Source organism: Lactuca sativa, chromosome 2, assembly GCF_002870075.4.
Source record: "Lactuca sativa cultivar Salinas chromosome 2, Lsat_Salinas_v11, whole genome shotgun sequence".
In the NCBI taxonomy this organism is placed as follows: Eukaryota; Viridiplantae; Streptophyta; class Magnoliopsida; order Asterales; family Asteraceae; genus Lactuca; species Lactuca sativa.
In genome coordinates, this window is record NC_056624.2 from 222863429 (window position 1) to 222882120 (window position 18692).

Consider the following 18692-nt stretch of genomic DNA (forward strand, 5'->3'; position numbering starts at 1 on the left):
AATCAGTTACTTCATAATATTCAGAATAATTAGTGCAGTTTATATCAGAAATACAATCATAGTGGCCGTGCACGTAATAAACATATGCTTTTTTTACGATTTAATAATTTATCTTTAATTAAGAAATTTTTACATCGACTTGTAGTAAATAACCAATCGAGATCTTCATTGGCAATTAGGGAAAAAGTTAAGAACCTTGGTGCAAAACAAAGAGTTAAAAGGTATTAAATTGACAGATACCCAAGTTTAGAGTCCCATTTTGCAATAAAACTCGAAGAAAAATATGCCCGTTCTTCCAAAATCCCGATGAACAAACGTCCCGAGGTATCAAATTCAACGCAGAGAGATAACTAACCCATCAGGTTTTAGGTTCTCGAATTTGTCTTTCATTGTTCGAATTTTGAGTATATATACGATGTTGTTAAATCTTTTCCAGTCTTGAAAATTTTCTCGTCTCGGTGATTTCTTTAATCGTCTCAACTGATTTTGGTTTTCGCAGTGAAATCTTAACATTTCGATGGAGGATTCACAAGATGTTTGCGATTCCGTTGAAAGGGATAACAGTACGTGTTCGACATCCACAAGTTCTGGTTACCGGTTATTCGATCGACAGACTACAATTCACCAGTTGATGGGCGGCGGAAAGGGTACAATCCGATTCACTTCAAAACCTACTATTTTTTTTTATCATACGAAGTAAATCTTCACACAAAATCGTTTATAATTTCTAATTCTATAGGCAATGAAGTTGGGTTTAGTTATGTAATTGTTATCGAAATTAGTCTCCTTGACCAAAACATACCCAAATTAGTGAAACTATGATTTTAATTTCCCTTATTGCTTTATATTTCTTTTTCTTGATTCTTAGCGGCTGATGTTCTCCTGTGGAAGAGGCAACACGTTTCATGGGGCATCATTGTCGTTGCAACTGTTGCGTGGCTAATATTTGAGCGATCTGGATTATCGTTCTTAACAATTTGTTCCAATGTTCTGTTGTTCTTGATCGTACTGCGGTTTCTACATGCCAATTATGCTTCTTTCAGGGATAAGTATGGATGCTTTTACTTGTATATACAATATACATTGTAAGTCTTGAATAATAAGCTTTTCTCACTATAGCTGTTCTAAAATTACAGACAAATCCAGACATTACCTGAACTGGTATTGTCAGAGGAGATGGTTAATTATGCTGCTGCATCTTTTCGTATGAAAGTAAATTATTTGTTACTTATGGCACATGACATCACCCTTGGCAAGGACTTCAGGCTCTTTTTCATGGTTTGTGATCACTGAGACTTATTACGATTTATAATTGATGAAATTAATTCCTTGGCAAATACTTGGTTTTGATTTGTATGATGCAGGTAGTGGGGTTTCTGTGGATCTTATCTGTTCTTGGGAGTTTAATATCTTTCTTCACGCTTGCATATATAGGTATGAACATAACTCTCCATTTACTATTCATGTAATGTGTTAGAAATACTTTAGTTATTATTTTTACATTAACTGAAAAGTCAATATCTGTATACATAGGTTATATAGGATTTGAAGTGATTTAACAGTTTATATATTTTTGGGTGTTAAATGTCTTGATTTCAGGAACGATTCTTTCAGTTACCTTACCTGCATTGTATAATAGATATGAAGAGCAAGTTGACAGATGTGCTGGAAGTATCCACCGAAACTTTTCAAGACATTACAAGATAGTGGATGACAATGTTATGAGCAGATTCCCAAGAAATGTAGTACCCAAGGATAAACCATTGTAATTCTATTAACACTTCCATTTAAAACGTTACATGTATAATAACATTCATTCACAAATCCTTGCTTGTTTTCTTTTTTAGTTTTTATTCCTAATCTGTTACAACAACTTACAACCATTCACCTTCATGTTTATTTATGAAACAAACCATGTTATTTGTTGTAGCCCCTTTTCGATACTATTCATGTTGTGTTAGAAAAAAAAAAGACAAGAAACCCACAACACATGTAGATTATTATGTATATATGAATAAAATATTGGGTAAAAATTTAAATATAACTAAGATTGGTTAGGCTCTCGATAATATACTCAAGTAGCTTGAGCCTTGAGCTTGACTTGACTTGAATGGGGTCGATTTAAATTTAAAGTATCTCATAAGTTTGGTTAGACGTGATTTTATTTTATTTTTTTGTACAAAACAAAGTGATTATTGCGGTTGTGATTACTCATCATGAGGTGAAAATAAGAGGAAAAAGAGGCTTACAAGTATATTATACTTGTGTAGATGTATTTATTTGCATCTACAAAAACATGTATGCTATGCTATTAATCCTTTTGATTGGTAATTAGATATGACATGTTACGAGGATATTAGTCTTTCTTAATTAATAATTATGTACTTTCATCAAATCTCTATCTATATAGCTTTTATAACAAAGATAATTTGATTGTATTTTATATGTTTATCATGTCACCGAACGCCCCCAACCCACAAAAGAAAAGAAAATGAGGGATATCGTTTTATATATTAGAAATTTTCCATAATATTATTACATCTCTAGCCCTTCTAAGTTCTAAGACCAATTTTGTTTGGGCCGGACCACCGGAGTTTTATTTTTTTTATTAAAATAATTACAAATTGATTACTATAAGGCATGTTTAAACTTAGGGTCATGTAAGCTTTAAATCTAACAAAGATAATATTAAAGAATTTTGTTGTGGTAAAGGTTAAATAAAATCTAAAAATAAATTCGATCTAAAAATCTAAAGTTCTTTTAATAGACGGAGTAAAAAAAATCTATAATAGGAAGATGAAATTGGGATAACGAAGAGAAAAAACCCTTGTAAATCTAGTTTTTCTTTAAATATTTCAATATTTAAACGAGCCATTTGTTTTAGGTGTAAACGATTATTCAAAAACTACATCTTACATATAATGGTTCATCATAGTATATGAGAAAAATTTAACATACTAGATTATAACTTAACTAAGTGATTACTTATATGAACGATGACAACATATTAGATTATAACTTAACTAAGGGGCTGTTTGGTAGCCTCTTAATTGAAAAATTAAGAGGCAACCTCTTAAAAGTTCAGATTTAGAGTGTTTGGATTTATCTTATTTTTTTTGCCTCTTAATTTGAAAATGCCTCTTAATTTCTCAGACATAAGTTTGTATCTGAAAAAAAGAAAGGAGAGGCGTGTTCCTATTTTGCCCAAAATATATACCTTCCTGTATTTTCTATATCACGACACGGCTTCCCCTCCCAATCATCTTCGACGACCTGCAACCCTCCACCACTCTAGCCATCGGCCAGTCACCGCCTCCACCAGAACCTCCGCCTCCTCCAGCGTCGCTGTCTGCGCCTCCCACCAGCCCCCTTTCTGTCGCTCTTTACCCTCACCATCAATAGCTGGAGAACAGTCGACGACCCTCATCCCCATCGCCATCTCTGGCCGTCGCCACCCTCCTCATCGCTATCTCTGGGCGTTTCCACCATAGGTTTGTATTTATTGTTTCTCGCATCTGTTTCTTTAGTTTCTCTAGTTTTTTTTTTTTTTTTTTTTTTTTTTTTTTTTTTTTTTTTTTTTTTTGCTGATATTGTTGAACTTTTCTGAAATCAGTTTTCTGAAATTGAGTTTTTAAAATTGAATTTTCTGCAGTCGGTTTTCCGAATTGAAATCGATTTCCCCATAACCATGGGTTCCCAACTCAACCCAAGTAGTTTCAAAAACATTACAAACTATTACAGGATCCCATTTTGACCAATGCCACTAGAAATGCTCTAAATCTCCATGTTGATGTTTATTGCCACTGGAAGCAGCTTTACCTAACTACTGATCACTAACATTGCTTTCTTTCACAAAATATGAACAAGAGCAATGTTGCTTAACAGCCACATCAGCATTCTGATTGCTTACTTGTTCTACTCTATTCTTATGCACGGGCTTTTTAGAAGCCTGTTTTCATTGTAGCTGCAAGTTAAATTTTCTTATGACAAAGTTACAATTGGTTTATGGTGATATAAGTCAGAATAAATAGTACATTGTCATTTGTCAATGATGTTTGGTTACAAATTGACATCTGATATAAAATGTTCTTATGTGTATTGTTTAATTTTGTGGAATTTGTTCATGTGTGTAGTGTTGAATTTAACTTTTGGTGCCTTGTTTTTAGTTCTTGGTGAATCAATATTTTACCCATTATTTTACATGGATGAAAGAAGTTTTGTGAAGGGTATTGTTTAATTTTGTAGGGATGTATTCAATGAGCTTCCACATATCAGTGATGGTTTGGAACACATATAGATAAGGGTAGTGTACATGTCATGATGTGTAAATGAGAAAATAGAAATGTATTTTTATTGATTTCTATATAGCATCATATTTTCATCTCATTGTATTTTTTAAAAATGTATTTAGTTTTAACAATGTCATCCAAAATGTTTATATTTAGATTTTTGTTTAATTTCGAACTTGTATGATGTTTATATATTTTTTTAATTATCGAAGGAATTGATTCAGTTATTTTATAAAAATAAACATTGAATTCGGTAAAAAATAATATGGAGGGTAAAATAGTCATCTTTATAATTCAGTACAGAAATTCGGAGGTTTCAACCAAACAACATGTTAAAAATTCAGATCTTAAAAATTCAGACCCTCTTAGAAATTCAGACCTTTTAAAAATTCAGATCTTAAAAATTCAGATCCTGTCAAACAGCCCCTAAATGATTATATGAACGATGACAAATGAATTTATTCATCCTGTAAAGAGTAATTGAAAAGTTTTCAATCTATCTAACACCTGTAAATTTTATTAAAAGCTTTTGAGCGTAGTCTTTAGGCATAAATGATTAAACAATACATAAGAAGAATCTAACACAAAAATTCATGAAGATGCTTTTCAAGGAAGCATAATGATTAAACAAGAACTTCTTTCAAAAATTAAGAAAATAGATCTTAAAATAAAGAAAGAAAATATATCCAGAAACGTTCCATCAAGATTTAATATTTTGAATACATTAAAAAGAAAAAACGAAATATTTTACTTCCTTAGTACAAAAGAAATGTCCGTCGACATAATACACTATTAGTATGATCGAAAGTGTGGTTGAAGACTTATTTGGAAAGAAAAATAGGTATCATTCAATCATCCCACATCATTTATTAAGAATGAAAAAAGATGATGATATTGATATGTATGTATTGTAAGATTATATGAATTCTAAAATCTTTGATAACGTTTCATTTAGTTTTAAAATAATATAGAAAAATTGGAAGTCGAGATATTGTTCAAAACTTCATATTACAATAAATTAATTATTTTCAACAACATAGCTAAAAATTCAATTTTATTCCATACGTACAAAATTAGATATGTCATTAATTTTGAAAATGGATATTGCTTTTGTTAATGGGTCAACGAAAATAGATTTGACTCATAGTATCATGTAAAATAAGGTTAAATTATGGAGAACATAAAATCCATGTGAGCATCTCTTTCCAATCATATCAACTTTTGAATCCATGCGACTCATGTGGTGTGGGGTAATGCAAACGTGCATGGTGCACCTACATTTTGTCCGATCATCATGTTCGAAAAAGAACTAACATAATTTCAACGGAAAATACTACTCTATTATTTATTTCTTTATGCTTGTAAATTGTAATCATTCATCTTTGCTGCAAAGATGTTTGGATGCATATTTCGATGATGTAACATGTTATATGGTATTGAATAATCGAAATTATATATGTCATTGTATATTGTAATAAATCGGATTAGCAGACTGTTTGGATATGTTCTTTACTCAATTTTTTTTTTATAGAAAAGCAAAAATATTATATAAAACATGAAAGCGGTAGCAAGATGCGACTAGCATGGTCCATTTACACGTTAAAAAGGGAAAGCAATAGTACCATTTATAATTATTCCAACTGAGACAATAAAAAGTTAAGCTTTATGCTTTTAATTTAATTAAATAAGTTAAATTGAATATAATCTCCGCCGTTACTTTTTATGCCAGATAAAATGCAAGTCATTTTTACAAGTTTTCGAATGTTTACTTGTCGAATTTTGAATTTTATTATTGGCTCATTAATCATTACAATTACTCTATATGTTAACATTACAGTGAATAAAATGATACCTATCATATCATATATATAATACATGGGACATAATTGAATGATTTCAGGAAAGTGTTCCTAGCTTGTTACTCTGTTGGGGATTGATAATCTCGGTTCTCTATGATGACATACGTGTTATAGAAGAAATTGATCGGTGCATCTGGATCCCCATCCGATAAATTGAAGAGAAAAGTAGAATCAATTTTCAGCAAATAACAAGAAGCATTAATTTAACGATGGGTGTTTAATTCGAGTATCAACTCGATGAGGATCCACAGATTAACGTCTTCTTTCTGAAACGTATTCGCTTAAACTATGTATGAAGCTCCACCATTACCAACGGAGAATACTCCGATGCTTCCTTGCATTGCATGATCCGAAATGATTGTTTCACTTTCACTTCACTTCACTGCTGTTTAGAAAATCAATTAAGAAGAAACTTATTATAATATTTATTATTTTGATCGTCTGCATCTAACCACAAATCTAGGGTTTCATCCATTTGATTATAGTCTATAGAGAGAATTGAGTGTATCCGATTAAGGCGTGAATTGAGGGAATTTATGTATTGGCTTTGACTTAGTCGTATTGACTATTGTGGGAACTGTGAACCGAAGAAACTCAAAATCAAGTATGTTTTTTTTTTTCGGGGAAATTTCCCCCACATATGGGGCATATTTGCAGGAAGCGCACAAATTGTTCTTTACCGGGTTTGAAACTCCGACCTCAAACCCACATGAGGATGTAAACCCAATGCATCAAACTAGTTGAACCAGCCATCACTTGCAAGAAACTCAAAATAAAGCAATTTTCAATAATATATGAATTATGTTATATTTTAACACCTTATAGTATTCGATCTATAAATTTGTTTAATCAGTTTAACTTTCAAAACATAGTTATATAATATTGAATCTATATGATCAAAAATTATTATTGAGTGATATTGCTAATAGGTCTAGTAGGCGGTACTGAATTATATGATTGATATTGCATGTATTATGTGCCTACTTGATCCTCTTTTGTTTATATGTCGACATATGGTGGTAGATGAGGTTGAATCGGTCCTATTTTATGTTGTAGGCCAAGATACCAGGTGTGTGCCGACTGTAAGACATAGGCACGAAGGCTCAAGGGAGAGTGGTTGGGTTGAGGCGGTAGGCCAACAAACCCGGGGCATTTCGGTCCGATGACTGATTGGGCCGGGTGTATTCTAGTACGATGACTTAGGACCCGATATACATGCTTGTATATGTTATGTTATGTGCGGTATTTCGGAGAAGCTCATTAAGTTTTGTGTGCTTACCCAATTGTTATTGTTTCAGGTTATTAGCGGTTATTGTGAAAAGGCGAAGACATGACTATATACATTCATCAACAACAATGAAGACTTTACGTTATAATATTACTATGATTTTACAAATGTAATAAAGAGCAAATGGGTTCCTTAATACATTTTATGATCTGGAATTTTATTTTAATAAAAATGAAAATTTTTGTTTGTCAAAATGGGACGTTACAGTAACTTTTATTTAATATTTATATAAACATAAAATGATTATTTATTGTTTTTATATAGATTTAAATCGTTATTTATCTGTTTTATAAACTAGTGTTGATTTAAAACTTATATGCACAACTATTTACTAACTAGTATGTTATGCATCGGTCAATATTTGGCTATAAACATTTACGGTGGTTATATTGTCAAATTTTTTGTTATAAACATTACAGTGGTTATGCTATCAAACTTTTGGGTTATAAACATTTATAGTGGTTATGTTGTCGAACTTTTAGGTTATAAACATTTATAGTGGTTATCTTCTCGAACTTTTAGGTTATAAACATTTACAGTGGTTATGCTGTCAAACTTTTGTCTTGTAACTTTGACACTTAAAGTTAGGGCATACACACGTTTAGATCTGTTAACTCTGGATTTACATGAGACATTTCATCATTAAGTGCAATGCTTAGAAATACACCTGACCTATAACCGTTAATCAAGTGTGAGCATGAGAGTTATGTATAAATTTATACAGACTCACAACCCCACATTTGGTTGCTAGCTACACCCTTGACGGAAGAGTCATATCGGGTGATAACTGTCTAACACATCTTTGACATCCGAAGAAAGCCTCAAAAGGAACATTCTTACGACGTACAACATTAGCTTTATAGGGACTCATAGTAAACTTTGAGAACACTCTAAATGCATTTATATAAGTTGAAACAATATTTACAACGTTAATCATTCATGATGTCGTCTCACCGTCCAATGTTTCCGTCATTGTCCGGGTGTGTGACATCGTGCTCAACCCTAGAAGAATATGTTGGAAAAATAATTAGCAAATTCTAAACTCGTACAAAAAAGTTATGAGGATCAAAACCAGCACTAGTTCCCGATATCTAATCTCCCCTAAACCAATTGTAACGGAACCAAAAGTTCCTGAAACCCATTTTTGGAGGTTTGGAGGAACCGAATACCAAAATTATTGACCTTATACGGTACCCGTTTGTTTTTGATTTGGTACGTAGTACTTCTGCTCCTACAAGTAACCATATATTAACCTTAAATCGTGATTTAAATAAATAAACGGACATATGCACGAGTCAAGTCATCTTTTGCTTCCTAATACGACTAACCATATATTAACCTTAAATTGTAACTTAAATAAATAAACAAACAGTTTAACCTTGTTATGTTATTTTACAATCTAACATTGTTAAGTATGTGACATGTCACATCTAGAAATAAAAACATACAAAAATTAGAAAGGATTTTGAAAGTGATTGATTTTTAGGTTTAACCAACACCTTGTGGACACCCCCATGTGCACATGGCTCGTAACATTTCATTTATTGGAAGGTGTCATGTTTGTCAAAAATTGGTTTTCTTACACCCACATATGAACCATTAGTTTCACTTTCACATTGTTTTGAAGGACCAAATAACTTATCATTTGATTATGAAAAACTCAAAATGTATTAGTCTATTTATATATAATTAGTCATTTACAATAAATTGTACCTGTCAACGTCTTGTCGAGTTATGTTTTTTAGTTGACTATTGATATGCTATTATTGTATTTAGCTTTTAAAAAAAATGTTTCGCAGTAAAGTTTTTAGTTTTTATGTTAAACAAAAACTCCAAATCAAAAGCTATTTTAAGTAACGATTTAACAAAAAAACATCTTTATATTTTTACAAATTGACTTGTAACATTTAAAAAAAAAATTATGTTTCTATATTGTACTTCATCAATATATCCTTTTATGTAATTTTATATTTTTTAAAAGCTTTCGATTATTTTTTTACCGAACATTTATATAAAAATAAAAGATATAATTTTTAATTTCCAACTACCAACTACCAATTAATTTTATCAAGCACATCTTCACTTTACTTAAGATCGTCCGTTATGGTCTTCACGACCACAACCTCCTTCCACCTCCATGTCATCATCATCATCTTCCTCAACATAGCCGGGATGGTGCTCAACATCGTCTTCCTTGTTGTCTGCAAGAGAGAAGAAGAAAGGAAGGAGCGAAAGCTGATTGGTCGTCCTCTTTCGACCTCAGTCCGCCCCAACACGAACCACCATGACCACGAGGCACCGGAATGGTATGCATGATCGTGGTTCGTGGCCAGCTAGATCAAAACTAGACCATAAACCGCATACTACAGAGGCCTTTGTCTTGGGTATACCAAACAACCTAATAACCAACTATACAACTAACCGACCAACTTCATCCAGTACAAATAAGTTTTACATTAAATCTGTTTCTTTTTATATTCTTACGTAATATTATTTCACTTAACTTAACAATTAACCAATTATGCTACTAGCCTACCAACTACTTCCGGTACAAATAAGTTTTACATTAACTTCATTTCTTTTTATATCCTTACGTAATATTATTTCACTTTACTTAATAACCAACTATGCAACTAGCCTAACAACCTCTTCCGGTACAAATAAGTTTTACATTACTTCATTTCTTTTTATATTCTTAGGTAATGTTATAGAATTTTTCTAGTGTTTGGCTTGAAAAACACTACCTTTTTGTTATAACACGTAAAAGACCGTTTGCAGATGATTGATGATAATGTGGCAGAAAAATAATTCATCCCATTTGTTTTTTTATAACAAACACGGACGGTATTTTAATATAATTATATTTTTATGCCTAGAAAAACATGTCATATCCGTATATACTGTCCTAATTAACTTCTATAGATACAGGTTTTAAAAAGATAATAAGGGATGAAAATCGGTGTTTCACTGTTTTGAGTTATATATATATATATATATATATATATATATATATATATATATATATATATATATATATATATATATATATATATATATATATATATATATATATATATATATATATATATATATATATATATATATATATATATATTGGTTATAAAAGAAAAAATAGACAACATAGCAAAGGAATTTCTAATTTTGCGTTTTAATAATTATACCATGAAATTACAAACTTTATGACAAATACATTATGATGCCTTTTAATCTAAATAATACAAGTTTCTTTTAAAGAGAAACCGGTAATAATACTATTTTTTAATACAAATTTAAGCCGGTTGCAAACCATTATATAGTTTACAGATTCATATATATATATATATATATATATATATATGAATCTGTAAACTATATAATGGTTTGCAACATATATTTGTTATAAAAGAAAAAATAGACAGCTTAACAAAGGAATTTCTAATTTTGAACTTTAATAATTATACCATGAAATTACAAACTTTGTGGCAAGTACATTATGATGCCTTTTAATCTAAATAAGGCAAATTTCTCTTAAATAAGAAGAAACCGATAATAACACTATTTTTCTGATACAAATGTAATAGGGTTGCAAACCATTTTATATATATATATATATATATATATATATATATATATATATATATATATATATATATATATATATATATAATTAAGTTCATTTGAGAACATTATTTATTGTGAGAACGTGAAAACACTATTTGTATGTTATTATTCTTGTTTAAATTGTTTGAATTTAATATGTATAGTATTGTAGTAATTACAATATGATTATATTCATTTTTATATTGCCATTGTACTATAAAATTTATATATATGTAGTAATTTAGTAAATTTTAATGTGAATGTTAAATATGTGACTCTTCATATATTCGATGATGAATAATGTCATAAAGTTGTACATACTAAATTTTAATGTGAATATTAATGTGTGATTGTTCATATATTTGTTGATGAATAATGTCATAACATTGTATATACAAAATTCATAGCAGAATAGTAACATAAAGTAGTGTTCTCACGTTCTCACAATAAATACTGTTCTCACATGAACCTAACCCTATATATATATATATATATATATATATATATATATATATATATATATATATATATATATATACTAGAAATGTTATAGGCCGGTGCTAAGCACGGTCCACAAAGGGTAACTTGGGTATTTTTCTTCATGGTTGCTTAAGAATACGGCGCTAGTAACAAAAAAATTGGAAGTTCATTGCTATAAATGAGTAAATATTCAACGTAAAATGCCTGAATAAGATAAAGAATATGAAAGTACAACGCAATAATATACAAACAAATGAAAGTACATTCCTATTTCCCATATAAGAGAGAGGTATAATTACTTTTAAGTGATTGTTGTCAAATTGAATGCTAAAGTAAGTCTAGAAGTAAAAAGGATACGTCATAATATGACCTTGCAATTTTGAAAACTCATGAACTATGCATCTTTTCTAGTTATGTTCAGCTACCCACATCACACCCTCCGAACTCTCCAGGTGGTCATAACACCTAAACTACACCAAATTGCACCAACAAAAACAAAATTTCAATTTTAGCATTACACTTTGAAATTTCTACCCAATTATATTGTATTTAGATCAACTGGTGCACGTGCCCATTCTCATCTGCCGAAGATTTGAATTTCCCACGCTACAATATTGTATATTGTTTACATAGGCTGGCTATGTATATTATTCACACTATTCAATCAGCTCCAAAAAGAAACATCTTAATATAAATCTCATGGGGTAAAAAAGTAATAATACCTTCTAGAGAATCACTTGCATAAAAGGAGACGATGAAACACCCTCATGCCACATTATCAATAGTAATTGTCATAACACCCTCGATATTCAACAATAACCTGTTAAAGAAGCAAAGATGTACAACCATGTTTAGTTGGACAAAAATGGACGCAACTTTCTTGTTCTTCTAAACGAAAAAAAGCATTATCGTTGTTCTTGAGTTTCATTTTTGAAACAATTTTCTAACTGAAAAAACAACCCCAAATTAAAAAATAAAACATGCAACCATTATGTCCATCTTATGATCTATCAACTTAACACCAAAAGTCAGAATCATATACTTTTGTCTATCAAAATCTTAAACAACATTCATTCAACACAATCTCCAGGTTGAAACTGAACAACACAAAAGTAACTAAATTTCGAACATCCTACATGATTTCATCCCCCAATTTTTTTTTTACCATTTTTTAAAATCAAGTAAGAACCCTTTTTTAGAAGGGAAGAAAAGTAAGAATTCTTCTAAAAATCATACTGTCTCTTTCAACTTTATATCAAGTCTTACTTCAGGATGTTGATGAAATTCCAGAATAAGTCCAAATATATGATCATAATTTGTATGGGCAATGTTAAAATTAGGCATATTTAGTGGCAATCAATTGTTATTCAGCATCAGGAAAAGGATAAACAGACGTGTTCTAGAGTACAAAGAGAGAACCAATTTAGATTCTAGAAGTATGGATATGCCAAAATAGTGTGGATTCGTTTGGTAAAAACAAAAAATAAGAGAAGAGGAGACGATATAGGAGGATGCCCCAATTTAAAACCCAGTCAATTACCTTTTACAATTTGGAATCTTTAAACCATGTTCTTGATGTCGTTCTCCATTACGACAAGATCTAATAGATGATTATCCTGATTTTATGAATCGTAAAGACTTTACTGACCCTTACCCTTGAAATGTCTCTTTTCCCATACCGCCCCGACAAGAAATCAGGGTTGTTTTATGGATGATGGTGTCGTTGTTCTGAGGAGGATGTCAGACTTGTTAGAGGAGAAGGAGAAACGCTAAATCGGGATGGTAGCGTCGTAGCGATGGAGGGATATCACTTCAATGGTTCCGAGAATATAGGATGTTTTCATAAGATGGAAAGGGAAGATTGTCTTCTGAAGTCGGTCAAGCATAATGAAAATGTTTAGAAGCAACTTCTCCCAAACGGCTGGAGGAGAAGGTGAATCGATGGATCTTTTATTGTGTCGGTCGGAAGGTAAGGTAACGTGGCGTCATTGGAAGTGGGTAAATTAGATTTAGAAGACACGAGAATAAAAAGGTTTTCATATATAGTAATGATATATATATATATATATATATATATATATATATATATATATATATATATATATATATATATATATACACACACACACACACACTAGGTGTGAGACCTGTGTATTACATGAGTTGATTTAAAAAAGATTAAACATTAAATTAAAATGTAAACAACAAATATTTTTTGATGTACAACTTTAAAATAAGAAAGGAAGAAACGTATTTATTGCAATTTAATATCATTGATATGTTATTTAATACTTTATATATATATATATATATATATATATATATATATATATATATATATATATATATATATATATATATATATGACTTTAATTTAAAAAATTGAAACAAATCAAAAAATGACAAGTGGATAATATTTGTTTAAAAAATCCCATAAAATGACAAATGTCAAAAAACTGACATTTTTAAGGAATATATATATATATATATATATATATATATATATATATATATATATATATATATATATATAGAGAGAGAGAGAGAGAGAGAGAGAGAGAGAGAGAGAGAGAGAGAGAGAGAGGTTATAAAAGAAAAAAATAGACAACGTAGCAAAGGAATTTCTAATTTTGCACTTCAATAATTATACCATGAAATTACAAACTTTATGACAAGTACATTATGATGCTTTTCAATCTAAATAAGGCAAGTTTCTCTTTCGTAAGGAGAAACCGGTAATAACACTATATTTCTAATACAAATTTATGCGGGTTGCAAACCAGCCACCTCAGCAATCCCCTAATCCTCCACCTCAAATCCCACTCAATAAAAACCATATACAAATTTCTTTAAAATTTAGATTGTAATTTTGAATTTTTAAATAATAAAATTCAAATTCTAACCTTTTTCCCCCTTTCGTATTAAAAAGAAAAATTAAAATTGAGCCCCTTGAAATGTCTGACCAAATTGCCAGTTTGATGGTGCCGCATTATAGCTTGTGATGGTCTTTCCGTCACTTGTTGTGACTTGAAAAGAAAGACTTTGTCCGTTAAGATATGAGTTGCTTTGCCAGTTTTGCCCCCAGTTCCTTGACATGGGTTGCCACCCGGTTTTCGACCCTTTGATTGATACCGAGTGGACATCCCCTGCACCTCCAACGTTGGTGATCAAAACCAAGTTGAAATATGAATGGCCATTTATAGTAAACCTTACACCTCCTTTCTTCATACAAGGCACTCTATAAATCAAATTAATCAATTTATTAAAACTTTACAATAAATATTGTGACATATATATAAAGTGATAGAGCATCATACAATACCTTTGAAATGACACAGGTACAATTCCAGCTCGATATTGTGCAATTTGTAGGAAAGCAGGCTCAGCCAGGTCAAAATGTTGAAGGGGAGGGTTGCACCACCCACCATTATCGTTAGACAAGCCAGGGTTAGGTGGACAGAAATTGGTTGCAGTTACAATTATGGAACCAGGGAGACACCATTTAGGGTCGTCATTGCATCTCATCTCATAACAAGACCCACAACTCAAACCATTATTGAATAGAGCAGTGCTAAGTGCCGCAGTGTTTGTACCATATCCTTGGCTATACAAATTTCCATATCCGCAAGCACCACCTAGCAAGAAAGCAATAGAGTCACAATGATGTACTTTTTCAAAATAATCGTATTCATTGTTTTATATATATATATATATATATATATATATATATATATATATATATATATATATATATATATATATATATATATATATATATATATATATATATATATATATATTGAAAAAATATATATATTTTTGGCATACCCATTGTTCCTGAGGCATCCCCGCCGCCATAAAAAGTGGCATGGCCACTTTCCCAACCTCCATAGACAAGATTGAAAGAGCATAGAAGTAGAGAAACAGTGGTGAAAGTTGAAAAGGCCATTGCAAGAGAGAGAGAGAGAGAGAGAGAGAGAGAGAGAGAGAGAGAGAGAGAGAGAGAGAGAGAGAGAGAGAGAGAGAGAGAGAGAGAGAGAGAGAGATGTAAAGTGAAGAAAGAGGTTGGTATAATATTAGAGGGAATGGTGTTAACTAACTTATATAGGGAAGTTAGAAGGAGGCAAAGGGGTTGGGACCATATGTACTAGAAAATGACACTTTTAGCATATGTTGTAGCAACCATATCCACAAGAGTGAGTCAAAAAAACAAAAAAAAAAAAAAAGAAACAGATGTACTGCCAATTTATTTGTAACTTGGTTGGTTATTATATAATAAATCAATCAAAGTTGTTAGAAATTTATGTCGTTTGGAATAAGGAAATCATACAATCAAATTTGATAGAAATTTTATGTTGTAATCCACTATTAGAAAATTATAAGCTTCTAATACAGTGTGTGTAATATGAATTTGTTTGAATTATTATATAAAGTTTGTTTATTGAAAATTTTATCGATAAGCGTAATTAATATTTTACGGGTTTGTAAGAGATTTGTATCCATCGTCCAAGTTGAACATGCGGTTGTTCCAATTGAAATACCAAACTGATGGCCCCATTAGCACATGCATTTCCTCAACAATTTTCTTCTTTCATTTATCTTTTTTTTCCTCTCCTCCTCTTCATTAATTTATTTGTTATTAATTTGTTCATAATTACTATTCAATGCTGTCATCAAACTCCATATACTAGATTTAATTAAAAATAACTACAAATTTTAATTTGAAAATAATAACGTGGCCAAATAATACGTGACAAAGTGTGTAACTAAATTATTAAAAATGATTGTAAAGCCTATAATATATTTTGTTTCAGTAACAACTTATTGTTCTGATTAAAAACTTAATGAGTTAAATCAAATCGATTAATTCATAAGAAAATTAATTAAAAATTCACAACTAATTCTATTAAACTCTTTCTTAAAAATTCTTATAAATCTGTTACTTGGAAAGGAAAAATTCACACCAGCATAAACTTACGCCATTAATTTATTCTTTTAACTAAATGTTGATTAGGAAAAGTTTTCTATTATAATGTTTATAAAAAGGTTATTGATATTTTAACACATTTATACGAATTAAAAAAAAACTAAAAATATGTTCCTAATGAATACCTTAACACAAAATCATAAACGTACGAAAATTAATTTTTTGTTAGTCTTTTTTTTTCCAAAAAGGAAAAATAGATTTTGAAGCATACATCATTAATATTGTGTTTGACAATCTAACTGAAATAAAATAATGTTTGGTAAAAACTGGTTAATAAATTAGCTAAAATATATAAAATAACATAAAAGACATTTAGAATAATATGTTTTTGATAATTAATTAAAAATATATTTTGGAAATCTTAAAAAAGGTAGCTTTAAAAAAAAAACTAACTTTGCTACTTTTTGGCATATTAAATATGACAATTTAAAAAAAACTTAAAAAATAAACTATTTTTTTCGGCTAACTGATACGTATCAAACACAATCTAAATATATATTACACAATTTTATAATTTTATAATTATATATTAGAAACTGCTAAAATTGCGCCGTATCATTGTAAGAAAACGTGCAAATTTGTCCATCAAGTTTTTGAGGATAGTTGAAGATTGGATGCTGAAATCATTTCAATTAATAATAATTTTTTTGTTTATATTATACTGCTATTTTTTTTTTTATACTAGTATGAATTTTCATGGTAGTTGAAGATTGGATGTGTATTTTTAAAATGCTTGCTAATCCCCATTTTTTCCAAGAAGTATATTATAATTTAGACTTAATGTGATATTTTGAAACATCTGATCATGAGCTATTTTGAAATAATAATTTTAATTATTTTTAATGTTTTCCAAAAGCATTTTAAAAAAGGGTGGAATTCCCAAAACATCAAAACTCTTTTAATATCAAAATAAGTGTCAAAAAGGTATATAAGGGCATCACAAACGAATATAAGAGTAGTGTCGAAATTGCCGATCACAGCCTCCTCAAAATTATGACCACCTCCAGTTATGGACGCAGAACGTTTTAGTAGGGGTGACACTAAAAAAAATTTCCGAAAAAATCTAAATAAGTAGGGGCACTCGTATTTTAAGTCGGTGCACCTAATAGAAAAAACATAATTTTTTTTACACGATGTGTCGAAATCGGAACAGTGGCCCAGGACCCCCCGAGCACCACTAAGGTCTGCCACTGACCACCTCACTACCTCAGCCCATCTCAATCGTATCATTTCTCGCCAATGTTGTAGCCAATATATGACAAGAGTAGGCCTTGACTCACTCATACAAAATTAAAGTTACATATATATGGTATGTATAATATATACTTTCGTTAAATAAAAGGAATGACAGTTGTTATTTGGCTTATTCTATTCAAAACTTGAAATTAACAGAAGAGAATACATTGTTGTCTATGTCGATTAGACTTCGTTTTAGATTATTTTAATGATGTAAGACAACATCGTGTGCAACTTAAATAAACAATTTAGTTAAGAATACATATATAGTTACATTTTGTTATCGTTTGAAGAATTTTGTCACTCATTCATATTTTGTATATTATTTGGCCTATTCTAAAACAAAATCATGGCTACGCCGCCGTCTTCGGCAAGACATTGCCGAGGAGACACAAAAGTTGCATGCCAGGCACAGGGCCGGTGCTTACCAAGTTTACCGAGCTCCAAAATATTCTCATCAACTTCAAATCTCCAAAATATTAAAGAAAAACATTACTAGACTGCTACTAACCTAAACATATGTCAAATTAATGTATCAGAACACAAAAGTTGCATGCGAGGCACAGGGGCGGTGCTTACCAAGTTTACCGAGCTCCAAAATATTCTCATCAACTTCAAATCTCCAAAATATTAAAGAAAAACACTACTAGATTGCTACTAACCTAAACATAGACCTGACAATTTCAGACACGAAGACACGAATCTGTGAGAAACACGACACGACACGACACAAATACATCTTAAAAATTGAGATAAAGCTTATTTCTCATCGTGTAATCGTATCGTGTCAAATTCGTGGCTGACACATTTTCATGACACGAATACACGAATTACCAAGTCTACCTAAACATATGTCAAATTAATGTATCAGAATCGGAAATTCCACCAAGTAAATACGGTTCGACAATCATAAATAGTTTATAAAATGACATTATATATAATAAGCACCTTGT

General features: G+C 30.5%; 2 protein-coding genes and 1 long non-coding RNA gene across 4 annotated transcripts; 2 read left to right on the plus strand and 1 right to left on the minus strand.

Moving 5' to 3' along the window:
• Positions 1–206: 206 nt before the first annotated feature.
• LOC111884021 (reticulon-like protein B16) lies at positions 207–1932 on the plus strand. 2 transcript variants are annotated; one of them, XM_023880350.3, is made up of 6 exons: positions 207–362; positions 500–647; positions 869–1049; positions 1137–1278; positions 1365–1434; positions 1600–1932. In XM_023880350.3, the coding sequence occupies exons 2-6, from the start codon at positions 518–520 to the stop codon at positions 1767–1769; spliced, it is 693 nt and encodes a 230-aa protein (XP_023736118.1). In that variant the 5' UTR covers positions 207–362; positions 500–517; the 3' UTR covers positions 1770–1932. The 2 variants fall into 2 exon arrangements, with proteins under 2 accessions (XP_023736118.1, XP_023736119.1); XM_023880351.3 differs by having other exon boundaries at positions 221–369.
• Positions 1933–2912: 980 nt separating this feature from the next.
• On the plus strand, positions 2913–4457 carry LOC128132248 (uncharacterized). The gene is made up of 2 exons (XR_008230465.1): positions 2913–3491; positions 3653–4457. It is a non-coding gene; the product is annotated as an uncharacterized LOC128132248 (long non-coding RNA).
• A 9669-nt stretch (positions 4458–14126) lies between these two features.
• Positions 14127–15541, minus strand: LOC111884000 (expansin-A8). The gene is made up of 3 exons (XM_023880328.2): positions 15345–15541; positions 14839–15151; positions 14127–14754 (listed from the first exon to the last, which is right to left on the minus strand). Exons 1-3 carry the CDS (start codon positions 15463–15465, stop codon positions 14451–14453), a joined length of 738 nt encoding a protein of 245 aa, XP_023736096.1. The 5' UTR covers positions 15466–15541; the 3' UTR covers positions 14127–14450.
• Positions 15542–18692: the final 3151 nt, after the last annotated feature.

Excerpts from the sequence above, each read along its gene's own strand:
- LOC111884021 (XM_023880350.3), top strand. The coding sequence starts at position 518 with ATGGAGGATTCACAAGATGTTTGCGATTCCGTTGAAAGGGATAACAGT. Across the intron at positions 648-868 it reads GTTGATGGGCGGCGGAAAGG|CGGCTGATGTTCTCCTGTGG; the intron begins GTACAATCCGAT and ends CTTGATTCTTAG. Across the intron at positions 1,050-1,136 it reads TATGCTTCTTTCAGGGATAA|ACAAATCCAGACATTACCTG; the intron begins GTATGGATGCTT and ends CTAAAATTACAG.
- LOC111884000 (XM_023880328.2), bottom strand. The coding sequence starts at position 15,465 with ATGGCCTTTTCAACTTTCACCACTGTTTCTCTACTTCTATGCTCTTTC. Across the intron at positions 15,152-15,344 it reads GGATGCCTCAGGAACAATGG|GTGGTGCTTGCGGATATGGA; the intron begins GTATGCCAAAAA and ends CTTTCTTGCTAG. Across the intron at positions 14,755-14,838 it reads GTACCTGTGTCATTTCAAAG|AGTGCCTTGTATGAAGAAAG; the intron begins GTATTGTATGAT and ends TTTGATTTATAG.